This window comes from Strix uralensis, chromosome 11 (assembly GCF_047716275.1).
Source record: "Strix uralensis isolate ZFMK-TIS-50842 chromosome 11, bStrUra1, whole genome shotgun sequence".
NCBI classification, from domain to species: domain Eukaryota; kingdom Metazoa; phylum Chordata; class Aves; order Strigiformes; family Strigidae; genus Strix; species Strix uralensis.
Window position 1 is genome coordinate 24,370,031 of NC_133982.1, and position 27,114 is coordinate 24,397,144.

The window sequence follows — 27,114 nt, forward strand, 5'->3', positions numbered from 1 at the left end:
AAATATTCAGTTTGCACTGCTTGACATCTGCCATTTATAGCTGAATCATCTATGACGAACAAAAGGAACCCACTAGACCATATAGGTTAGTAGTTTAATTAAAACCTGTTAAAACATTAACTAAAAATAAAGCAACAACTTTAAATGGTGATGCTATCAAAATCAGGGCACACTAAAACTCCCAAACAACAACTTTCTGTACAAAATTATACTCTCTCAGGTACTATTATGCCACAAGCAATCACTCCCCATGGAAAAACAAGAACAAAAAAAAAAAACACAACAAAACAAAAACCTACCACAACATAAACAACCAACCCTCAAAAAAACCTCACAAAAAAGTAATTTATTATAAATATCTGAAGCTTGTGTTTTAATAGCTTCCCCTCCTAGCAACATCTATTATTTTTCCAAAGAAACTTTCCCTGTTAGATATTCCTACTTTCCTTTAGCCATATTACCCAGGTTATAGAACAAAAATAATTATCTAGCCAAAATTAGGTTTGGCTCACTTCTCCTACTTGCAGGATAAGAATGAAGATTCTGCCTCTCATCTCCACAAAAATGTAGAGATTGTCAGATAATCAGCTAGGCCAGATCTGCCTACTGCTCTGCAGAACTCGTTCATAACTTTAACTATTATAATCTAATTAAGCAATACCATCAAGGAGATCATACCACACCTCAATTACGTTATAACTGAAGTTTTGGTTTTTCATGTGTGTATATACATATATAAGAAGAACATATATGCTTTAAACATATACACAAATAAAAATTATAGAAGAATAACTTCTTAACAATCTATGCTTTTATATATATATACACACATATATATATGTAAAAACATAGACTGTTAAGAAGTTATTCTTCTATAATTTTTATTTGGTAATTTACCCAAGCTTTTTCTCTTCCCTTTAACAGCCATGTTTGAATTCAGTATGTCAACCAAAACAGTGTCATGAAAAACAGTGTTTCTTCTGGAATCTTTAAAACATTTGGATTCTGAATTTGGCCATAGTTTAAGTCACATGAGGTCTCAGATTTCCATCATTTGGAGGCTTAGTTTCACCCTAGACTTTCTCGCTGAAGAAAAACAGCATTTTAATTAACCTAGGAGCCCTGAGCTGCTCTTCTACTAATATATCCAGAAATAAGCCATCTCTCGGAATCAAATCCATACATGCTGGGCTCCTCAATCATATACACACATGTATGTCAAACACACCCTCACACTCCAGCATCTAGATATTTAGTGTACCTGGACACAGTTCAAAGCAGACACTTCAAGTTATCTGAAGTAATATTTAAAGCAATTTGGCCTCTGAAAATAACTGATCTGTCCCAAGTTCTGCAATGAATGAAAGCATGTTTTTGGAAGTGGGGCAGAGCAGTCTTTTGGAGATCAGCCGTTAGGCATCAAAACCTTTCAAACGTTTAAAAATAAGACCTTCAGCAGACTGTCTCACAATGTTTGGCTAGGTTGCTTGTACTTTTAAAATATGTCATCAAAAAGCCAACATTAAACTTGAAGCTTCCATGAAATTTTAACACATGACAGGAGTAAAGATTAAGACAGTTTCACTTTGCTACCTGATGCCCAGACTTTACAATAAGTTAATTGATACTACATTCCAGACATTTACAGCTTAAAAAGAATCAGTTTTATTTGATTAAGGAGTTCAGAGGAACATAAAAGTCTCAGTTCTTTTCTTAGGAGGAAGTCAAAGAAGATAAAAAACAGATATAAAACTCCTATTGCAACAGTGTGGGTTTTTTTTTTTTCTATTTAGTATGTTATGAGCTATACATTTAAAAATGTATGTTTCTGAAAAATATCATATTAATAAAGCAAAACTCCTCTTGTAATGAACAGAGATATTCCAGAAAATTTGCTATACTTACATAGATTGCTGTATGCCTATAAGGAAGCTTTGCGTTCTCAATGCACTGTCCACTAGTGACATTCCAAACACACATCTCCCTGCCAAAAATAACTTTATATTATTCTCTGTCATTTCCACTCAATTGGCTGGAATAATTTTGTGCCACCAACTTTTTCTTTAGTGCTGTACTTAAGTGCAGTCTGGTCGTTTATGTGGCTTTTTGTTACAGATTACTGGGTAAGAAAATGTTGTGGTCATTAGCAGGGGATGACATACAGTATCTGTTTCTTTTTGTTTTGGTAATTACACGCTGCTGCCTCGCAACAAACCTTTAAGGCCAACTCTGGTCTACAACAAATTGTAGGTATACTCCCATTACAGCTCATCAACACGTCACTGTAACTATCTGTCGTTGGAACTACATCCTCTTGAAAATGATTCATTTCACTGAACTTATAACCACACGTTTTGAAAAACATAACGCATCTTCTGCCACATCAGACCAGTTCTTGAAAGGAACCGCAACTTCTGTGAAGAAGAAACAGTGCCACCACGAGGCTATTCCTGAAATCTGTTACTGATACAGCACTTGACAACCTAAATGTCTGTGCAACATTCTAGCTACACTTAATTACGCTTAAGGTTAATGTTTGAGAAAGACGCTATTACCCAGTCTTCCTCATCTAGACATTATTCAATATGCTATGGGACTCGAGTACAACAGAAACACAACCAAATTAAATCGTGTAAATGAGCTTGTATGAGGTATGTTGTCAAAGATCAGCAACTGAATGTTAAACTTGATGCTTTTAGATTTTATTTAAACAGCAAGCACTATCTCCACAGTTGAAACAATAATTTTATGATTTCTGAAATAACATTCCTCTGCATGAGGACTTCAAGAAGACATTGGGGAAAAATATTGTATTATATCAGAAATACTACTTAGTGATTTACATTTTAATCAACACACGGTCACATTTTATTATAATCTTAAAATATTACTTAATTTATATTTTTCAGCTGAGAAAAAGCAGTGAAATCCGTGAGTCTGTAGTGTGGCATCAGAGTTGGCAGACCAAAAGTCTTACCTTAAACAGAATGCTTATGCTGTTTAATAAACATGATAAACATTTCAAGGCAGCAAATTTCTCCTTGTTTATATCAGAATGACAATTAACTTTACTGCTTTAGCTACTTTACTGTGATACATACATGCAAACATGCACAAATGACACCAGAAGATAACCCCAGCTTCTGCATGCTGCCCTTAACTTACTGTGTGTACTAACAAGGAATGAGTGATACCACATGTTGATAAAACTGTCCTACAGCATATGCTATATGCATGCACAGGACATCAGTGACAACTTCTGAATCATTATGGATTAATTTATAGATTTCCATATAAAAAGTAAAAAATACTGTTCAATATTGATCCTTCTGGCGTAAGTCAGTTACACAAACACTTAAAAGAACCTGAAGTGGGATGTGGGGAGAGTAGCATCTTCCATACAACTTCTTCCAGCCTCAATACAAGGAGATGGAAGCTTGAAAATAGCAGAAGTGAATGATTCACAAGACAGAAAATGTCCCTTGACAAACCCAGCATCTCCTGAAGATGAGGCTTCCTATTTGTAATTATCTCAACTTCATGCTGCAACCTTCCAGGGATCAGTGATGGATGCTTTACTCTTATGTAATACAGATGAGAAGTCAGCAGTAATTTGGTAAAAGTGAACATTTAAAGGGCTCAGAAGACTACTCAGTCCTACCTACACACGTTCCAAGCAAGCCAAATGATCCCTTCCAAGGCAGAAACTTCAGGATGTGAACATCTCTCTGTCTGGTATATCTACAGCAAAATCCTCATTTGTTTCTTCATGCTTTTCACCCCAGCTTTTTGAAAATATAGTATCTTTTCTCCCAGTATGATCTAGAAACAGTATTGCACTAAGACCTTCAGAACTAAGATGAAAATTAGTTTCACCTCTGAACCCTTGAGTAGAATCATGGGTGGCCAACACAAAACTAGTTCTGTAGACTTCCTGCCCTCCTTTTTGCACATAACAACCAGAACTGTTTACCACTATCTGTCCAGTGGGGCAGTCTAACCTCTGAAGATTAAGAAGCTAGAACGAGTTTGTTCAAGTTATCCCTTGTATACTCATGATTGAGTGAGAGAATCAGACAGAGATCTTAGCAGCTGGAAAGGATAAACAAGCTCCTCAGTGAGAAAGTAGTAGCCTTAAGGGGCTGGAAGGTGAAGGAGGAAAATTGACAGGAACTCTTAATGGGAAGAAGTTTTAACAGAGCTATCCTGTTAATTGGAAAAGATGAACCCAAAATGAGAGGAGAATACCATTAAGCAGCAAGACAAAACTGTTTAAGGAGGTAAGAAGCTAGCCCTAACTACTTTCAACAGCTGAAATCCTGAACAGATGGGCTTCAGACCCCAGCTGTAAAGATTATCAAATATTCAGAGAGGAAAAAAAAAGTCTTAAATGCTAACATAGCAGAACTGCAGAAACTAGTTTGACTCAAGTGATGGGCCAAGTCACAACAAACACATAGGAGAAAAACTGCAAGATCAGGAGCCTCTTAAAAGGATGTACTCCAAAATAGCAAGTCAGATCTAAACAAAGACAAGGAACATATATGCCTTTTATTCAAGGGCAGTCTTTTCTGTGCTTCCATACATACTCACTGAGCAAGCATAACCTGGATCAGAGTACATTAGCCTCTTGTACTGATTCAATTCTCAAGACTGAGCTCACGAAGGAACAGAAAAAAGCACCACGATATTAAAATACTTCTGAATCTGCTGGTTCCCTCCAATAACCCGTTATTCTCCCTTTGAATGAGGCCTAGCTGACCCTCTGAACAATTCATTCTCCCAACTATTAACTGGGTATCTGAATCTGTCAAACCCTTCTGTTGCCCAAGAGATGAACTCTTAGCTAGACTATTGTACGTAAGCAATACAGTCATTATCCTAAGTCGCTGCTATCCTTTTCATATCGTGGAAGAAGTGGATTAAAAACCTTCTGCCAAATGCAGAATCTGATCTACACCTGCCATACATTTCATGATTTAAGAAATGAGTAATTGAATATTCAGTTACCTACCCATTTTCAGTAGCACTTACTACATATGGTTGTTTCTCAAACTCTCTTGCTTTTGCCAAACAAGTTACAGAAGCAGTATGGCCAAAGAGAATTTCTTTAGATGAAATCTAGGAGAATAATACAATGGTTTAAATTAAACATAATACTTTCTGTATAAACTAAAGAGATCTAAAAGCAAGAGAAGACTACTTGTAGATGTTATTCATGTGTAAGTGTCAGTCTGCTTTATACTCTTATGTTCTTCAGTCACATTTCTAGACTGTACAAAGATGTGGATGGATTATGCAGTTTGCATAAGTACAGTTTATATTCACTGTAGTCTAAAAATTGCACCTTCTGAAGAATTTATGGAGCATCAAATATTATAAAACAGGCAACGTGCAGAATATCTCTGGCCTTCACCCTACAGCATGCAGCAAAAATGGCAGAGTGAAGTAGGGAATTGACATAGCAAAACTCTTAAGCATGTGTTTCACACAACGTGTTTAAGTAATCCCTTTGATTAGCTTCACTGCACGCAAAGATCTTAACAGAAAAAGGTAGCTCCATAAAAGTGCAAACTAAAGTTTCAAGCTATATTTGAGCACAAATGGGGCAGCCAATTCCAAAAAGAATACAACCATAGTACTAGGAATGCAGAATAAAAAAAAAAATGGAACTGCTTTGGCTCTGTTCCATTCTCAGGAAAATAAATAGGAAATAGTCAAAGCAATAGCAATAATATGTCAGGAGGTTTGCAGTTTAATTATACCAAAAATATACATTTTATCCTACTTCCATCTCTCTACAAGTTTTTCCATTGTTAATCTGGGAGAGAGCTCTGGTTTTATAAACAGGTATTTTTTCCTTCAATGACAGGCCGTGCTCAGCAACTGATTTAAAAAAAAAATAAAAAAACACTTGACAAGATAGTAATCATGATAATTGTGTATGTTTTTTGCTGTTGTTACAGCACATAATGTCAAATTATAATCCCCAGGTCATGATAAACTATGAAAAATTTTCAAAGTCTGCAAATAACTGGTTGCTCATATAGGCATTTCAACACTTTTTGCTTCATGAGTTTTCTATAACAATTATCACACTATCTTTAAAACTTGATCTAAATAAGTGCAAACCTGGATAATCCCATTGTTAATAATAAAAGATAAAACTCGAATCTGTCTATTTGACAGACTGTAGCACAGTGGACACAAACCTTTAATTCTGATGAAAGATCCCATAGACATATTTGTCCTTCTTGACTTCCTGTAACTATAGTCTGCTGGTCATCTGTAATCATAATAGCAGTGACGCTATGAGAGGGAGCTATTTTCCCCCACACTGCCACAGCCTGTACTGATACCTTCATAGTCAGCACCTGAAACAGAAACAAGTCATGATGATTCTAACACGAAATGTAAGAAAAAACAACCTTAAAAAAGGCAACTTCATCAACATCTGAAAAGGGGAGCTACAAAATACTGATGCAAAAAAGCTGATAAGGCATTGAAACATTTTCTAGCTGTTGCCAACATCACGTTAACACTTTCATTAACATAGCTGTCCACTAAGAGCTTAAATATGCAGCAGGAGAGTGATAGGCCTCTATTTTAGATCTAGGCAGGATCAAACAGGACCAGAGTTACAAGGGACCAGTGCTACCACAATCCTGAAATACCAGCAACAGGAGTTGTGTGCTACCCCACAGAACCTAACTCTGATGGGCACATATCACTCTGTCTTCTTCCTAATCTTGGTTGGTGGAGTATACCATGCCTCCCTATTCCCTCCAACCAGCAGTGCTGCTCATTCTCAACAGCTAACTGCTGGAGCATGGAGATGGCGCAGCAACGGGGTGTCAATAAAGAGTCTGTGGTTCCTAGGAGGATAAATAAGGCAAGAGCATGACATAACAAGGCTGGAAGGGGACAACAAGTGGTGGGTCAGGGATGAAGAGAAAAATGAGACCCTCAACCATTCACTGACATCTCCTAGAGATAAGACCCAGAAGAAAGGTGGAAGCAGAGTTGCAAGCTGGGAAACAGGGAGAATCAACAGATGCTTTCTGCTGCACAACTCATGAGTCTGTTGTCCAAAAAAATTATCATATAGTAGATTTTAGTCAGTACTGCAAAAAATTGTTTTAACAGAATTGTCCAAAATGACTACTGATCATTAGTTAGTTCAGTATAGATTCTTATCAACTGCATTTCCAGGGAACTATTTCAGCGTCTGTTTAAACACCAGTACTTACAAAATATCCTAAAATTCTCCTTATTAAAAGAGTCCTACTTTGTTTTTAAATTTGATGCCTGTGCCTTTTAAAACAACTCCTGCTTGCTAGCTGCATTCTGTACTTTTTTTTTGCTTCAAACAAAAGCTTTGAGAAAACTGCTTTCTCAGTCACTGCACAAGCCTTCTGTCACATTGTTTGATGTTCAAATTCCCATGTTCAGAAGTGTCAAATGTTTCTAGAGTATTCCCAAGGATACCTTCAAAATGAAAAAAAGTATCTGACCATAAATAATTTGGTACTTAAATAGTCAACTCACCTAAACAAAAAAAAAAATCATGTATGTCCTGTTGTTAAGACTTTTCAGGGGACCTAGTAACACACCCAAGTATGTCTCCTTTGGGTCAACTTATGTGAAAGGATAAATTGCTAAAAAGGAACACAGATGACCAAAACCTTTAGCATTGGTGTTTTTACATGCAAGAGCCCTATGCTAAACTGCCAATGTCAACCTTAGCTCAAATGCAAACAATTTCCGTATATACAAGTCAGCTGTATCACAACTCCCAAATTACTAACTTGAGTATACACAGCCCTCCTACCCTGTATCCTATGATGGCAGTTCTTCATTTTTCCAGAAAGCCTGTACAGATGCTTCTGAAGCATCTCTGTTTACCTCCCTTCCCTTTCAGCTTTCTGAAGAAAGTGCCAGAAGAGTGTTGTCACCTGCTTCTCCTGTCAGGGATGGAGAAGGGTATGAAGTTGACTTTTGCCCGTGAAGTGACTCCTCTGAAAACTGAAATTCTCTTAAACTTTACTGAGGACAGTTTTGACTACCACCAGCATGCAAGCAACTGACAGACAGCTGAGAGATATTGAGCAACACCAAAAACATTTCTGTACATCAACGTGTTATTCCCAAGCATGAGTGAACAAGAAGAAACAGATTTTAAGCTCTTCAGATGCACTATTGCCTAGGGTCACAAATAAACAAATATTTTCATTCTTTCCAGAATATTGTATGTCACTTACTATTTATCCAACCATCAATACCATCGAAGAGATATTTCAGAGCAGCTGCTTTGCAGCAGCTAAGAAAAATTCACCTTTTGAAGATGTACTCCTATTTGTCCTGGAGAAAGGGGAGACAACAGAGCCATTAGCAATGAAACAGGTGCCAGTAACAAGGTGCTAGAACAGTCCAGCTGCGAGAGGTCAGCCAAAAGACATGACAGTAAAGCTGAAATCTTGTGAGAAGAGACAGGAACTGGGTAGAACAAAATGCATGGCAGCAGGTAACAGCCAGCCAAAGGAAGTAATATAGGAATGATGCCAAATTACATGAAAAGGAGTGCCTGTGATTATTCAGAAAAGACCACAGGACAAAAACAGTGCACAGAAGCAGCCTTTTAAGCTATGTTTAAAGAAACTGTAATACAAACCATCGCTAAATCCATCATAGTAGCAGCTGCAAGCACGGACACAGGCAAAAGGTATCTTCATTACTACTACTAAAAGCCTTAAGTGATACAGAACTAGAGGAATGGTCTTGCTTCCTGACAAGATCATGAGATGACGGGCTCAGCTACTGAAAAAAAGGGCTGAAAAGACTGGAATGGCAGACGATCAAGGTCCTGCCATACAACCTCAGCCAGAATGTCAAAGGCAGAGGAAGAGGAATCTAAAAGAAAATTAATTGAGGTCAAGAGTTTATTAGACTAAATCACATTTAGTTTCATTTTACAGCTCTTTGTGGTCATATCACAGAATACCGAGAGATGTTATTGATCTCAGCTTCAGAATTTGACTTTCCTAGTACTAATTTTTTTTTAAATCTCTAGTCATATGAAGTATTATGCTTACTGGAAGTCCTTTTCCGGTTTACACCCTGAAATGAAAGTTGTTCTAGCCAAACTCTAATGCTATGTTTTTAGGTAACATCTAAGGAAAGAAAATTCACCATTTTCATAGGGCTTATAAAATGGTGGCTGCCAAGTTAACAGTTTGGTAAGCCAAATCCCAAGTCTTTAAAATGCATTTTCTTGCATATCATGTAGTCATTTCTACTTGTGCCATGGGAGCACACAATTAGTGTAAAACACCATAAGGCAGCAGAATTCAGGTTTGTACTGCACTGAATATGAAGTCATAAATTACATTTTCTTGTGAAAGCAGCACAGAATCAAGATCAATATTCTTAGCAGAAGACCTACTGCTGAGCAAGTGATGAGTAACAGAGAACTCAGACGATCAACAGAAGTTAAAAACTAAACAAACGGGTAGAATTTGCTGGTGTATAGATGATCTATTTGCACAGATTTGTTTTAGGTATTCATGAATTAATGAAAAGCTTCTACTACAGACAAAGCATTGGTTATATAAGAATTAATTTAGACTGAAATGTTACAAGAACATTTTGTACTTTTTCCTTTATATTACAACTGAAGCATAAGAGAAATACATTAACACAGAAGTTCATATCCCTTCTGTTTCCTAACAGTCCTTAACTTTTTTCCTCTTGCTTCCTGGTTAATTTTTCTTCTGGATTAAGGTATTTTGCATGAAAGCCTTCCTTCTAAGAATACTGTGACTTCCCTAGAAATACTGCATACTCACATGCACACATCCAAATTTTGTCTGACACTGTTTAGTTTTAATCAAAGCTACTTGGTGATGTTGATGGCACCTAAAGCAAACTTTTTTAAATAAAATTAACAGATATTTATCAGACTGCTCCTTTAAAAAAGGTAAAAACTGTTTCCACAAAGTCAAATATTGCCCAAGGCATATTTGAGCTGCATATAGCTTATCAGCACACGTCAAATTCCTCCAGCTCTGCCCACTCAAGCATGTCTGATTTGCAGTATTAACCCATAATTCAACTTTAAATCAAGTTCCTCAATCCTACTCCCCATTTTGCCCTGCTTACAACCTAACAAACTTCTTTGTCCTGCCCTTACAATCACAGTGCCCAAAAGAACTCCCTCATGACTAAAAACAATTTCCGTGTTCTTAGTTAAAACCATACCAGTTCATCCCACCACTAACTTGTCATATCTCTACCATCCTGTCTCTAGTTCTATGAACACTTTTTGCACTGAAACCACACCACAAACTTCTGTTAACTTGGAAAATTATCCCGATTTGCACAGCTTCAAGGACTTTGGCTGAACTACTTTAGCAGCTTTGGACCATTTGTACAGTATTAAAGTTTCATTTGGAAGCCGAGTACACCACCTTTTATTCTACAGAAGCCGTGAGGTATTTAAAAGTCTAATCAAAAGCATTAAGGGGCCAGGGAGCAGGAGGCCTGACCTTGAACGCCTAAACACATATTTGAGCAAGGGCTTTTCCTCATCACTTTTTTTTTTTTTGACTGGGACTGGTCATGAACTGAGCAGAATGAAAAAGGCCAGATTATACCATAAAGAAACAGTGCCATCATAACTCAGCATATGCTTTCCCCATAGAGCCCTAATTCCAATATAGTAAGCATATCTTGACTCTGCCTCCTCTACTAACCTTAAAAAAAGAAATTAAATAGTTAGCTTCTCTATTAGGCTCATCTCAGATCTTCCAATCACTGCCACACAATTACTGCTTAGCCTCAGGCACATATCCCTGTACTGCATTTTATCAAGATAAAAATTACAAACCTAAGGCAGGTGGTTTGGGAACGTACAGGATAGAATGGAAGAGTTGCTTAGGTCTTAGGAGCATGCGTGCACATGTGCGCTCACAATGATTTGAAGTGAAAAAGCTGGGTTCTGTCTTGCCCCCACTGAAGCCTGGAGCTCACATTCTCTATTAGTCCTTGAGTTTACAGGCAGAGTCTGTTCAACAGCATGAAGGAAGCTTTCCAGTATGAAACATCCTGAATAATATTAAACTATTAATTACAGTTATAAGAATCACATTTCTTGATAAAGGAAATATATGCCCTGATTTTTAAATTAATTCAGAAATCACCAGTTCTCACATATATCAAGGTCCTTAAAACTAGGAATTGAACTTCCCAGAGACCTAATCTCAAACAGTTCACAATATAAAACACTGGTTGTGACAGAAGCCTCCTTCTCATAGCTACATCTCATAACAAATGCTACCAAATAGGAATTTATAGCTTATTTATAGAAGGAGAAAAGACTTTGTTCAACAAAAGATCACTCTACAGGTAACAGTCAACCTATCAAAAAACCTTTCCTGAATTTATGTTCATACTTATTTCATGTTTCCCATGCATCCTAAACTACCAATACAAGATTAGTTATTTCAAAGTCCAGTTAAATACATGGCAATCAGTGAGGGCATAAAAAAGATGCAGAAATTGGCTTACAGTCCTGAAAACATTAAGATATTAGCTGCATTTAACTGTTTGAGTTGGATTAAAAATACAAATATTTGGAAAAAAAAACCCAAACAAAACCAACCAAAACAGGATAGATGGGCCAAAATGACTAAAAACAATTATTGACAAGAGCAGCATACATCTTGTCAGACTGGCAAAATTCTGTTTGCGCAGGTTTCAATATTCTTGATGGCCAAGTAAAATTATTTAAGTTCCCCACACCCCCCCCTTGAGATTCATCATTGTATTAAAGTGCTAGGAAGTAAACTTTAGGCAGAACCTGGTAGGTTTTCATGACAAATTCCTAAGGTTTGTGTGTTCCTAACTTACCTCATCTATTCCTGTCTATTCTTTGGCTTTGTCTGACACATTTCTCTTACCGTCTATACAACAAAATAAAAGTTCTATCAATATTTTTTGTACCTTTAGTAATAAGCTAAGTGTTTTCCTTAAAAATAGCTTTGACTTGCAGTCAACTTATCCATTCTATATTGCTTTCCCAACTTTCTCAATTTACTTTATGATGTAAATATTGCACTCTCCTTAAGGATGTTGTATATTATTTCTGGCAATCAGCAGAGATATAACCTTACCCAAACTAAAAAAAATACATTCACCCACTGTCCACAATATATAGCCAAGTCCATCTAAGAGGCACAATTAATATATTGCATTTTCAAAATACTTGATAAAAGTATCTAAAGTACAAAATCTAAAGATACAGAAGTGACATAGTGCTGTCTCTAAGCCTGCAGACGTACTACATTGATGCTCATGACGCTGCTCACAGATTTGCTATTTATACAAGTTGCTATTCAGAAGCCTATTCTGTCCATGAATCTGAAAATACAGGTCAGCAGTACTTTGCAATTTGTGAAGCAGTGGGGTACATGCACATTTGTATAGGTGTGAGCAATGGAATAAATTAGAAAAGGGAAATACAATTATGAGAAAGATGCTTAACAGAGAAATGGAAATAGAATGGAGATATAGAGGCTACAGGGGAGAAGGCAGGGTGTGTACTGTAGGAAAAGGAAAAAGAAGATACATGAGGCTAGCTAAGTGAAAAGGGAATGGCAACCAAAGAAACTATACTAAAGACAGCAAGGCAAGACAAAGGTAACAAAAAGATATTTGAAGTAATAGCAATTAGTAAAACAATTAAAGGTTTATCAAGATATTTTAAAAAATAAGATAATTAAGAACTAGTTTGTATTTAGCACATTGTACAAGAAAATTAACAACTGGCTCCTTTAAGATGTGGAGTTTGCTCTCTGCAGGTACAACTGCAAAACTATTTCTATATTTCAAATATTTTAGTTACTACATCTAATCAGATAGCAGGCAACAAGTAAAATAGTCCAATAATCAACATTTCTATCCTCGTGTTCTAACACATTCTGCCAGAACCCTCGGTATTCCACACCTTTTCCTCTCCTTTGGTTTTTGCAGCTCCATCCTGGAGACCCTGCCTGCCTACCACTGCACTTCCAGTTTAAGATTTAACAGGACTTCCCTCGAGACCTGTCACGGCTTCACCCACATCGGCCGGAGGAGTCACTGCTGAGTGACACCCAGATCTCCCCTGGGGCGTGAACGTACTGCTTCTGCAGTCCGAGGGAGCAAGAGACTGGGACCAGGAATCAATACAACCCATTTTAACTAGCAAGAACCACCTAGTAATACCTTGTTTGTATTTCTTGAACGAGTGACACAAGAAACACTTATTTCATTCCACACAATAATTCACCACAATCAGAGGGAGCACAGTAAGGGCAACACCATCTCCCAGCTGCTGATTACATCAAAGGTTTGCAGCACAAATTCAATTTTATGATGTTAATCTCAGCCTGCCACTCAGAAATTTTCTCTGAGGGATATGATTTTTCTCTGGATTTCATTTTAAGAATTATTTTCTTCTTCTACAATCAATAAAGATATGTTTTCATCAAAAGACTCTATCTTGGCAGAATTCAATTGGCCATCTCAAAACCTTTTGGTGACACAATATTAATTAAAATAGTTTATGTTGCACCTAAGCTGGAAAATGGGGCAGGGAAAACATCAGCAACTCAGAACACTTGTGCTTTACACACTGTCATAAAGTACAGTAGAATAATCTTCACCTCCTTGAAGTTACTGTTTCATGCCGTAAACTGTTATATTATTTTAAGCTTGCTAGAAAAATGTCATGGAATGCTTTTATCAAGTAGAAAAAAACTAAAAATGTGTGCAAAAACATAAACTCCCACTTTCGCTGTCATTAAAGGCTTCAACAACAATAATTAATTATATAAGAGGTGTTTAAACATTAGACAACAATTAATGTATGTGAGCTATCTAACGTGGTTTTAAATCACATATATCAAGGATCCTGTATATATACAAAGTTTATTTGAAAAACAAATACATTACACAAGTGTGTTTGAAGCCATAAAAGATGTCTTTAAAGACAAAACAACACTGTTGTTTTTACTGTCTGAAATACAGTGTCTGAATGTCCCATCAACTAGAGGAATAGTTATTTACAGGAAATGAAATGTTGCTTATGCACTATACAGAACTACATATATGTGAATCATTTGCAGCTTCCAAAGCCTTAAGTATACAAATAGTATCACTTAAGTCATCTACCATGGAATTACTCATATTCAAATGGTGAAATGCTTTGCTGGAGCAGACCTCCAATCAGGCCTTCAGACATTCATCCACCAATTCTTCCAGGAAAGCACACATGACAGAAAAGGGCCATCAGTTTCTACAGAATGTAAGCTTTGATTTCTGCAAAATTGTATCTTACTGACTTAAAGACAGGTTTTAACCTTAGTTTTATATACATTATGTCTGCCTTTATGGAAAGTAACAGTTTTCCATGTGAGAAAGTACTACTTCCTTACGCTAGCAAAGAGACAGCTCCTTCCATCTTCTTAATTATAAATTGTCTTTTGAGCAGAGAGACATTTATGTCCTTTAAGGAGTCAATGATCCCAACATAATCCCACATGAATCAGTATCTACTAAGATGGTGTCAGCTCCAAGTTTATGGCCTACATAACTTGGAAAGTGTAGCGAGTAATAAACTTTAAGTCTGTGTCAAGACTTCCCATAGATGCAAGCAAAAGTCACATGTGACCTACAAAGGCTTTGATCAGCTTCCATTTTTATGAAATATCACAGATTCTGTAATGAACTAGCCATAATTAAGCCTACAGAATTCATTATTATTTACACTGCTTTGACAGAAAAGATATAAAATCTGGTAAATTCAAGACACATGAAACCAAAAAAAAACAACTTAAAAATTCCAAACTGAGAGGCAGTGAATATGTACCAAAGCTTTAAGTCACTCATTTTGTCTTCCTTAAGTGACCTTGAACTCATTTAAGATAAAAAAACTCCGTGGATCAGAGGTGACTGTTTTTGGTTCAGCTAGACTGTACTCTGCAATGTTTAAATAACAAACCAATTTGGAATCAGACGCTGGAAATAAAACAACTAAAACATTTCATCAGCCTTTGGTTTTTGGCTAGTGATGTAATAATCATTAGTCAGTGGTGTAATCAATTGCATCATGAGGATTTCCAGATTCTGACAACAAGAACTCCTTATTTTTATATTTCGCTCTTTGAACACTCTTAACTACCCAACAGGCCTCTCTGCAGCATTCTTCACTACAGGGCATGAAGGTGTTTAGTGTAAACAACTTGGAACGATTTATTATATATATATACAGTCAAGCCTGCTTAAGTAAAAAGACACTGTTTATTCTAAAGCAGAATCAAAGTCCAAAACTGGTTCAATGCATTGCACTGCATGGGTTGCAGTTTTCATTACAGTAAACTTCTCATTTTAACACTGAAAAAAAATTGAGAAAAACATGCTCTTGTCATGTAATCAATCCTACCAACTGACAAAGACCTTTTGAGCAGAACTAGCTCACCACAACAGTGACTTTTGCAATGAGTAGTCCCAAAAGATCATAGCTCTGTACCAGTGGCACTACGCTAAAATTTAATGATATATTGAAAAAAGACCATTCCTATCAGTGACTAGAAAAGTAATCATGACAGAAACACTACAGAGCTTTACGTGAACTATCTTGACTAATTTTGTAATTGAGCAAGTCTCAACCTGAACTATTTTCAAGAGAAAAATGGAACTGCTGTAAATCAAGTTAAATTTATTTCTAAGGTTTTGTATCTACTCAATAAGGCATCACAAAACACAAAAGCATTTTCTCATTTCAAAGGGCTAACATTTTGAACTCTGAGGTGTCCTCACGCTTTTCTCCAAGTCCCGTGAATAAATACACTCTAAGACAGCTGATGGAATAGATACAATTCTCTAGGTTATCTTGGAAACAGAACTTTCCGACATCGCACATCAAATATCAAAGCTGAAATATAATGAAGTTATATAGTTGGTGCTAAACGTACAGGGGACCAAACCAACTTCTCAGAGAACCTGGACGAAGCGTGCCCAAGCAGAGAAGCCCAACCGCCGCCCCGCTCCCTTCGCGACCCCCCAGGAGCTCTGCGGGGCCCGGCGCCCGCACGGCTCCTGCCGGTCCGACCCCAACCCGCCCTCCGCCGCCCTCCTGAGGCGCCCGCAGAGCCCGGCCGCTCCCGGCAAACGCCCGGGGCTGCGCGGGCAGGAGCGCCGCTGGCGGGACGGGGAGAGAGGGCTACGGGGGGCAGGACCGGCGGGGGGCAGTGGCTGAGAGGAGCCGTGCCCGGAGCCGAGGCGAGCAGGCGAGGCCGCGGCACAGCCCCTTACCTCCAGCGGCTCCCAGGCACCGCGAGCGGGGCAGGACCGGCCGGCGGCAGAGAGAGCGCCGAGCGAAAGGGGGTGGGAGCCGGGCCGGGTTTTATCCCCCTCGGGAGCGGCTACACCCAGCCCCGCTCCCGCCCCGGCCGCTCCTTCGCCTCTCGCGGCGGCCGGAGCAAGGGCGGCGCGTGCCGGCGGCAGCTCGCGCTCCCGCGCGCCGCCCGCAGCCGCCCCCAGTCCTGTCAGCGCCCGGCGGGAGAAGCGGCTCTGCCCCGCACCGCTCGGGGCGGGCCCGGGCTGCGGCTAAACCCGGGCTGCGGCTAAACCCGGGCTGCGGCTGTCCCGCTCCCCCCGCGGCGCGGCAGGTCCAGGTGGGGCTGTGCCGGCCCCCCCCCCCCGGGGTAGCCCTGACAGCCGAGGGCCCCGCTTGCCCCTCAGAGGTAACGCCCTGCTCGGGGGGAGGCACAGGAGAAACTGCAGGTGTCGGCCCTGCTTCTAGGGCGGGGAAAGCCCCTTTCTGCTGGCGGGAGGCGCGCGGAGAGGCCGCGGCAGGTGGTGGCGGTTCTCCTCAGGGGAGGGGCAGGCCGGCCTCGGCAGCCGCCAGCCAGGTGCTGGCAGGGTGGAGCTTGATTCCTCCCAGCTGTGGGATCGGCAGCACCTGAGGGCAGGAGAGCGGCGAGCTGGGCGCCCCGGTGCGGGGCGGTACGTGGTATTTAGGGTGGGAGGTTCTTACCTTCAAGTACTTCTGTTTGAGAGCGATGAACTGTAGTCAGTAAATATAAAAAGAAATGGGATGTTTATTTATTCCATAGTTTGTCTTTTTTGTTTGTTCAGAGGTCAGCGGTGGAGAAGCTGCGTTCTGCAAAAGATGCAGGTAAGGAGCCAAGCTGAGCTGGCTGTACAGTATATGTGTGAGTTCTTAACTGCTGAAATACTTCGAGCTATGTATAGGGCTGGAAACAAAACTATGAGACTCATAATTAGGAAAAAGTTCTTTTTTCTAAAATCATGACTTCCTAAAATTATTTGCCTGTTTAGTTTTTTGTTTTTTTTTTTTTTTAATTTTGTTGAAATGCACAAAGAGTTGGAAGGATGTTCAGAGAGGTGTGTTTTTAGTGTCTGTGGCTCTCCTGTTTTAATATAATAAGCATGATAACTGAAATATGAGGTGTTGTTATTTTAGTATTATTGAATTCACATTTACACTGCCTGCTCCCCTGAGGCATCAGATAAACAGTAATATTCTAAAATGTGTTAATGTAACTATAGTCTGCATCTATGGGCTACACATTAGAGGTAAGTGAATGCAATAAAAAAAAAAAAGTGTGTAAAGTTTGTGGTGCTCTGAAACACATTTCTCCCAAACTTTTTTTAAATTTTAACAGTTCGGTAGTTCAGATTTCAGAAGATCTTTAATGTAATAAAATAAAAACCTTTAAAGATGAGACTTCTTAAAGCATTTCACCTTATGAATGATTTTATCTAGGCAAGTTATAAACTCTGAAAACAGTACTTCAATGGGAAGGGTGATGTTCAGTTAGATTGTATGAGGCCATGTGAAGAACAGTGAAATATATTTTAAGTGAGAACTTACAAAGGTACTTCTTTTCTGGGCTTGCTTCTGTGGATTTTAGTAGTAATCATATTGAAAGCGAAATGTGATGGTACAAGTCAACTTACTTTAAAAAACATAGTATTTTTCTTGGGAAAAGATGAACACTGGCCCTTCAAAGTCAACAGTGATAACTGGAACCTCACTTGAAGTTTTTGTAGTCAAAAGATGCTTATCAAAAAAGTGAAATAATTGTCTGAGACCAAGTAACCTAATGGATAAACTAGATATTGCTTGTGCTTTTTGGCACTTGATGTGAATTGTAATTCTGCCTGTGAACCTAAATAAATGATTTTGACAGCCTCTCCTTAATCATCGATACATGGAGGCTTCCATAAGAAAAACTGTCACATACATTTTAGCAGAATTTGACATAAAAGGAAGGTCACTCCTAAGACCTTAATTGCATCTTATGCTCAGAGATGGTTATGAAACTGTGTGCTTTCTTTTTTGTCTTTCAGCACCATATTTGTTACCTTGGTGAAATAAGTAATTTTGTAAAAGTAGTACCCACATTAATACCCTAGCATTTAAATAAATCTACACACGCACATTAAAAACACTAGTTAAGAAAGCTATATGAATTGTATATACTACTTATACTTCCAGATATTAAGAACTATCCCAAAAACATAAGTGGTTTTTTTCATTCCTAGTCTCTACAATATGAAGCATTGTCTTTAAAAATACATAGCTTTTCACCCATTGTAAATGATAAAAGTTTTAATATAAGGTGGATGTGGTAGCATCCCAAATCATACTTGGTTTTTTTTTTATAAAGCACTGGTCCTACCTAAAAATAAAACCTCTGATACCTTGTGTAATATTTGTGTAAAGTTTTCATTTTAGTAATTCATTTTGGAAAGAGCACTTGAACTGCTGCAGAGCTGATAGGTAAATCATTCAAATAGCATTTTTACAGTAGCGGCTTAACATAAAGTATGTTTTTCTGCATGAGTTTAATATGGGTGATGCTGAACACACTTCCCAAACCTACAGCAGTTTTGTGTATACAATTAAACTTTGTTTAAAAATAATTTAACTTGTACCAAACTGCTAGAAACCAGATGTATGCCAGTATAAAATGCCCTCATACAAATGTGGCATTATAGCCAAATTGATTTACCACTGTAGCTCAAGCCAAACTGATGTAACTTAAGTCAAAAGTACTTATCTAAGACAGATTTCAAATCACAGTGTAGGCAATAAAAGTATTTTGCTGTAATTTTGTACTATTCACATACCACTATTCTTTTAAAACTAATGACTTGGTTCTAAAAGTAAATTGCATGATTTATAGATATCACAAGATTTTTAAGATAACATTGTTCAAGGTTTGGGAACTCTTTGTTGTAATTTCTTTTAAGAAAGTGAGATTTTGAGGCCTCTTTCAAGAACATAATCTAGGATTTTAAGAATAATGCCAGAAAATGAACTTTCCTTAAGTATAAGTGAACAAATTATTGGAATAATTACCAAAACTTTTGCATGTTATTTCTGAAAATGTTGATATGATGATCAGGTTCACAGAACTCTGGTTTCTTTCCTCTTTTCCCGTGAAACGCTCCCTCGCTGTGTCCTGTTTTCACTATCCCTGGTTTAGCCATCTCATTATTTTCTTGAGCAAAGAGAATCACTGGATGCTGCTGTTAATGCCACTGTCAAATCCCATTATAGGCCATAGCAGTAGTATGAAAAGTAATTAGATGAGGTTAAGGATTTGATCCTTTAATTGTTTTTAGGATGATCAGTGATTTTTTTTTTAATGTAAAAACTTTATATGTATTTTTACTTATATAAAAAAAACTACACATTAAGTTGAAAATGATGTGGCAAAGATAGCACCCATACAGGAAGATAAAATTACAAAGACTAAGTATTTGTATATTTTTCCATGTTTTGTGGCACTGGTTCTTGGCAAGAACCTTGTTGTGGTTTAACCCCAGCTGGCAATCAGGCACCACACAGCTGCTCACTCACTTGCCCCTGCAGTGGGATGGGGGAGAGAATCTGAAGGGTAAAAGTGAGAAAACTCAGTTTAAAGACAGTTTAAGAGGTAAAGCAAAAGCCGCACACACAAGCAGAGCAAACCAAGGAATTCATTGGGCACTTCCCATGGGCAGGCAGGTGTCCAGCCACCTCCAGGACAGCAGGGCTCCATCACACGTAACGGTGACTTGGGCAGACAAACGCCGTCACTCCCAACATCCCCCCCTTCCTCCTTCTTCCCCCAGCTCTCTATGCTGAGCATGACGCCATATGGTCTGGAACATCCCTGGGGTCAGCTGGGGGCAGCTGTCCCGGCTGTGTCCCCTCCCAGCTCCTCGTGCACCCCCAGCCTCCTCGCTGGTGGGGAGGTGTGAGCAGCAGCAAAGGCCTTGACGCTGTGTAAGCCCTGCTCAGCAGGAACTCACACATCCCTGGGTTATCAACACTGTTTCCAGCACAAATCCAAAACATAGCCCCATGCTAGCTACTCTGAAGAAAATTAACTCTCTTTCAGCCAAAACCAGCATAACCTGCATTATGGGAGAAACAGAATGAACACAGATTTCTCAACCTACCTGCTATGGTATCAACTGGGTTTGCATATGAAACCAAACTATAAGAATTATCTTGGCTCAAAATAATTTTTATAAATAAGTTGTGATGTTTACAGAATATTCCTGAATTGAAATCCATCATGAATCATAGTCCAAGTTAAATGTATCACAAGTTGAAATATCACACCTGACAACTGGTAAGGAAAGGGAGAATATGTACAAAGAAAAGTAATTAAAACTGGTCATACTCTTGAGCTCAACAGAGATCACTTCTTTTTGTTGGAGAACAGAGATCTGGCTTGGACTGTTGCATCTCCAGGAGGTTCATAGGGCAGTTCATAGATGAATACATACACAGAGGCAAAGGGTGTAGACAGTGAATGATGCAGGCATGGAAGAATTTCTTCTGAAGAAAGACTTCTATTCAAAAGTGGACTTTAGCATCAATGCTACAATCCTCAGTTGCTAGTTGTAGTCTTTGGGCATTGCTTTCACATGCTGTTACAGCAGGTTTGCCTTCTAATTCCAGGTCTTTTCCTAATTTTTGGTCTGACATGCAGACTACTTCATGTCATTTTATCCAAACATAATCATTTGTAATAGAAGGGGTAAAATGAGGTTTTATGAAGTATTTTTCAGATGCTTGTGTGGAAGAGGATTTATTTGGTGAGCTAGTGCTGGATTCAGAAATGCCATGTTGCATTGCAGACTTGGGTTCTGGTCTACCTGGAGACATCGTGTGGCTAATTTCCCGTCAGTGTCTTATTTTCCCCATCCGTAATTTGATAAACATGAGATTTACTTCCATTGTGAAAAGCCTTGAAATCTATTAATAAAAAGCATTTTAAAAAACTTTTATAAATGTAAAAAGTTGGGTCTGTTTCTTATGCTCTGTGGTTGTGTAGTACCTGTACACTCCTATTGCTCACTAAAATTAGTGTTGGTTCACTAATTGATTAACCATTCAGACCATATAATAATTTCAGTCTCTGTTGTGGTTATTGTCATCCAGTAATTAATTTATCCATCTTTCTTCTCTTCAGCTTCTTTTAAGGATTTTCCTCTTTATCTGAATGGGCAGCAAAGTAACTTCATTAAACTAAGATATTTATCTAGCCGCAATTAGCAATCAAGGAATGTTTTTGAGATGAATAAGAGCAATTAGTGTTTTAACAACATTGTTGACAGATGTCACATACTGAAATATGAAACAGCATTATCTTAGATTACATTAGGGGATAGTTGTCAAATACTGAGAATTTATGGTATTATCTTATGTATAATGTGATGAAATATTGATGAAAAAATGTCACATTTCATGTCAACAGAGCTATTGTCTTGCAAAGATGAGCTATGGGTATGTTCACGATTGGATATACTTCTGGAGACTTAGTGCTGTTGATTAAATCAGTGCTTTTATGAGAATAAATGCAATTTCACAAATTGCTATGGGATAAAAGGGTGAGATAAGTCTGTACTTGTTACATTCTGGAATTAAAGAAAGGCAGTGTTTGTTAATACAGATTTTAATCTCTTACTGGATTTCCAAACTGTACTTTATTGGTTTTTTTCCCGAAAATAATAATAATGCTGCAGCTGCTAGGTCCAACAATAGGATAGTTTCACATTATTATTAATTTTAGAACATGAGTAGTAAGTACATTTTTCCTTATTTATTGTAATGGTAAAGGAATGCAATATACCCTTTGAGACGCTAGAGGGAGCAAAATGAAAGCGAGGAGTGAAGTTAAATCCTATTAACTGCTTAATTTTGCTCAGAATGTGAGAAGATTGCTATTGTTGAATTGCGGTTTAACTACAGTTTAAGCTTGTAGAAATAACCTTCTTGTTTTGTCTTTCTCGTAAATATTTTAAAGGCTTTTTCCTTGCTGTATTTACTCACTTCGCACTTTTGCCTTGCAAGGTTATCTGCATAAAATGGTTTAGGTTTTTTGTTTGTATTTTTCTGAGGAAAAGTGTGGAATACTAAATTATATTTTTAAGGGGAAAAGATAAGGGAATTTTTGTAACATCTTTTCCCAGTTTTAAAATTCCTCATAATAAGCATCATAACCACACCTATTCCAGTATTCTTCCTCCTGCAAGAGCACATAATGTAGGCAATTATGGCAGCTATATTTGTTTTAGGAGTTCCTCACTTCTTTCTTTTGTGGGACATGAGAATCCAGGAGAAAGAAATTACCTATTCTGTCTTTCTATAGAAGCAGGATAGGAAATATTTGGGTATCTGGTAGATGTGTATTTAATGTGACTTTAGGGTATGAAGTAATTTTTTTTAAAAGAAAAGGCTGAAAGTGCTGATATTACAGATATTTCAGAAATATTCATTTAAGCACTTCCTATATGTTCATTAAACAGGGATTCAGGAAATAAAGGTATCTCATACTTTTTTATTTCCTCTGTGGTTCAATGGCTTTTCTTGAATACAAATATTGTGAGCTGAAGAGAGGATAACAGTTTTTAAAATAGGGGTACAGAGCTCATACAGATTAGATGCAATCATTTTTTGAAAGCATTAAGAAAATGCACATTAAATTTGCAGACTGTAACTCATAAGATTACTAGGGCTGACTGGCTTAGAAAACGTTCAGCAAAATCGCGGAGTAGTGACTATTAGTCTCTTTGCTTAGAAACATTTTTTCATTTAAGAGGGGAGATGAAAGAATTGCGGAGCCTTAACGAATTTCTTCATAAGGGCTTTATTCTGCCACCTTTTTTTTTGTGTGTGCATGTAGAGCAATTCCACTGACAGCAAGAAAGCCAGCTAGGTCCAAGCACTCCACTAAATCACAAATTCAGAGGGATGACTGTATGCATACAAACATACATGAAATGATGAAAAATGGCATCTGAGATTTATGTTTAGGAAGAAATGCAGAGACCAAAGTAACAAATCTGGTGCGTAAGGTGAATAAAATTGAGTGTTCTGAAGAAAAAAACGGAGGGTTTTTTTTTTTGTGGTAATTTAAAAATAGTACTAGATATGTTTACTCTTCAGGTGTGTATTTAAATCAAGAAAAAAAGGGACAAAATATTTTTTGTCATCTCAAACTTTTCACGTGTACTATGAAATACAGTTCTGTATTTTAGTACTTTTTTTGTAAAGTCAAATGTTTACTGTGCTCTGTTTTAAGAGAGAAATAAGATCTGAAAACATAGAAAGTTCATTCAGAAATGAGAAATCATTGCTGTTTTCCTGAGCAAATCAGACTCGAGCCACTAGGTGTCTCTAAATGTAAAATAAAAGCAGTCAAGGCAGCAGCTCAGACTGCGTAAAACTGTGGAACAGAGATGCAAGAGACTAGAAAACATTTCCGTTCATAGGAAACAAACATGCCCTTTTAACAATCAGTTACTGAATAGAAATGTCTGATTTGGCCTCTGATAAGCTAAGTTTCATGATTCTGTGATTCTGTTTCTTTTGAAACTTATTCATCCTTAATTATATGAGCACAGTTTAATTTTTGTGTGGCAGCAAGCAATTTTACAGGAATCATACCAATGAGCAGCACTACTAACAATGAAATAAAAACTTTAGAAAAATCTTGGTTAACTTAAAATAGATTTTAAAAAGAAAATACTTTTTTTTTTTTTTAGGAGATTTGTATTTCTTGCATTGTTTAAAGTAGCTTTTTCTGCTCTGTCTTGCTGTACAAAGGGAGCGTGCTTTCTGGGGCATGTGACTTCAGTGGTCCAAATGACTCCATCATTGAAGAGACAGAGGTCACAGTGGGGGCAGAATAGTACCCACACTTAAGGACCATAATCAGAAGTATGCAATCCTCTTCCCAGTTTGTGTAGTGGTATGACTGGTTTGTACATGTTCAGTTTCTATTTTTGTAAAATAGTAAAAATATTTATCTTTCTTTTCATAGCATTCTTAATGAGAAGATCCCAAAGCACTGTAGAGATGTTAATTTCAACACTGTTTTCATAAGACAGGTAAGGCATAGTTTTTTCAGTCTTTATGAAATTGGAGTCGAGGAAGGAGAGATGTGAAGTGACGTGCAAAATTTGTACACAGAAGCCTTAAAGTTAATCTGGACTAAATCTATTTTTTCCTAAAGATTAGGACCAAATGAAAAAGCTACAGTTTTCTAATTAACTCCAGGTGGTTAATTATCCCAAACTTAGAAATTTGTTGCATTTTGTTATAGTTGAAATACTATTTTTCTGTAATAGAATAGAAAAAACCTGTGAGATAAATCCATTTTTAGTCTAATAACCTACTGGCTCCTGTGACTATCACAGATATGACAGGTGGAATATGAATCTATGGCAAGTTATTTTTCTTTGTGTTAGGATTTTTTTATTGCTGTGGCTTGACTTTTCACTACAATTGTGGAGATTAATAGCAAACAGATATTTCAATAAAATTTGTATCTATGTGTTTGGTGGTTAATAGCACATAACATTTTGAAGGAGGGCCATTCCTTTGTTTCCTGTTGGAAAAGGGTAAATGGAGTGCATTGAACTTACTTATCAAGGTGATAGTTATGAAGCCCAAAACACATCACCTATTATCGCTGGCCATAGTTGTGCCTGTCTTTTGGAGGCAAGGACAAAACTGATCTAATTTGTAGTTCCTATCTTCAATATTGCTCATAGTTTCTCAGGGTCAGAAATCAGCTGATTGATTTTCTGCTTATCCTGTCGCTTTGATGATGTATCTCTTGATAGCATATTTTGTTAGAGAGTTCATTATTTCTATCTTTTATCACTTATGGAGTCTACTGAAAATTATAGTATACACCTGGGGATGCAGAATCTATATTTCTAAAAGGTAGAAATGAACAGACTGGAAAAACTTGATTTTTTTTTTTTTTTCTTGCTTTCCTGGTTGAATTCCTTCTCATTGGTTTCAGCTTTGTGTATTGTTATGATCACAATAATGATAATATAACTGTTTATGTTTGAATTTGATCTGAGGAGTGCATAATTTTTTCCCATTATAGACAAAAATCTCCCACTAGCTCTCATTTTAAGCCAATGATTGACTTGAAGGGGAAGGCAAAGAAGCAGTTTATCTACTAGACTTCTGAGGTGACTGGCATATTTCTTCATGTGCTAGTGTAAGGAGATACTGATTAATGTTGGTCAGCTGAAAATTTCGCTCACTATATTAATTTGCAAAGAAGCAAATTCCCTTTCTCCTCAAGGGGAGAATTTCAGAAGAAAGATAGTTAAAATGTTGGTGTTCAAGGTCAGAAGTTCTTTAAAAATACACATAGGTCAGCGTAAAAATAACAAGAAAAGATGGCTTTATAATGTTCACAGATAGAAATGCAGGGAATGCAAGGAAACTGTTCCTACATTCTATATTTGTAATATCAATTGAAATTTGACTAATTTTTTTCCCCATCACATTTATTTCTAAATTTTCTCTTCTATAACAAGGATATCTTAAAACAGCAACAGGCTGTGTTTTCATTTTCCTGAGAAAGTTGAGAGGTTATCTTCCACATGTTTTTGCAATCAGTATTCAGATGTGCTCTGTTCCTTGATTTCCTTATGTAACATTTTATATTAAAATCTATGAGTTCATGACCATAGTTGTTGCATTGCAAGTATCCTGCAGAGGAGGAACTTCCTGAGAAGAACAATATGTAGTTTTAATGCCAAGTAGGTAAATCATCAGACTGAAATCTCCTTGCTTTTGATTAATTAACTGAAAGATGCCGTCAGGCTTCAATTTGCTAATATGTGCTATATAAACTCATATAAAGAAAGAGAAGTTGAAAAAAAAAAAGGCAGATTCTCACTAAAAAAAATAAATATGTAAGCTCACAAATGAAAAGGATCATATCCTCCTTATATCAATAAAGAATTTGGATTGAAAAAAATTACATACATCTTTTGGAAGCAGATCACTCAACAGTGTCAGGTATCAGGTGACACATCCTTAATAACAGCATTGTACCTAATTACCTTCTTCTATTGAATAGAATGGAGTGAAAGTCTATTCAGTTTTGATATAGTTTAGATAAAATGCAATGTAAACAATTCCTTTTTTTCCAATGTCTTTCTAAATTCTTGATTCTGCATATTGATCTGCAGTGTTGGGACCTTTTAATTGAAGTCAACTTTTAGGACTGAAATGTAATATCATGCCTTAAATAAGAAACGGTAATATGGAAAAGGAGAATCATCGGGGAAGGCATAACTAAACAACAGGGTAATTACTTGGGGTACTGAAACTATCGGTTTGTAAAACATTCATGTTGTACTGCACCTTCCTCTCGTACGCCCTTTAGCCAAACACCATCTTCACAGCTTGTTCCAGCTCAGTGCTTTTCATTATTCTTTTGTTAAATATAACAAATGCTTTTTCCAAATGAAAGAGCATATGCACATGCCCTGTTCTCAGCCCACAGTGACATTTTGCCTACGTTGTTCAAGTATTCTCTGCATTATTTCCTACGATAAAGTCATAACATCTTTCCCAGTTGCATATGTAAGAAACAGTTATGACATCGCAGTAAAGTAAATGAACCACAATGACTGTTGTTGCTGCTGGAACCCAAGGATTCAAAGAAAAAAATCACTATTACTCATAAAGGGCCCATATTTCTAAGAAGGTGAGTGGAAGAAAGG

General features: G+C 37.4%; 1 protein-coding gene across 4 annotated transcripts in view; it reads right to left on the bottom strand.

Moving 5' to 3' along the window:
- WDR72 (WD repeat domain 72) overlaps nucleotides 1–16,376 on the bottom strand; it is a 394,822-nt gene extending 378,446 nt beyond the window's left edge. For 3 of the 4 annotated variants that reach the window (XM_074880505.1, XM_074880506.1, XM_074880507.1), the window contains exons 1-4: nucleotides 16,354–16,376; nucleotides 6,213–6,374; nucleotides 5,015–5,121; nucleotides 1,906–1,984 (exon numbers count right to left, since the gene is read on the bottom strand). In XM_074880505.1, the coding sequence (XP_074736606.1) occupies nucleotides 1,906–1,984; nucleotides 5,015–5,121; nucleotides 6,213–6,365 (339 nt within the window). In that variant the 5' untranslated portion in view covers nucleotides 6,366–6,374; nucleotides 16,354–16,376. Of the gene's footprint in view, nucleotides 1–1,905; nucleotides 1,985–5,014; nucleotides 5,122–6,212; nucleotides 6,375–16,353 lie in introns of those variants that run through there. The other variant, XM_074880508.1, reaches the window with a different exon arrangement.
- Between the last annotated feature and the right edge of the window lie 10,738 nt (nucleotides 16,377–27,114).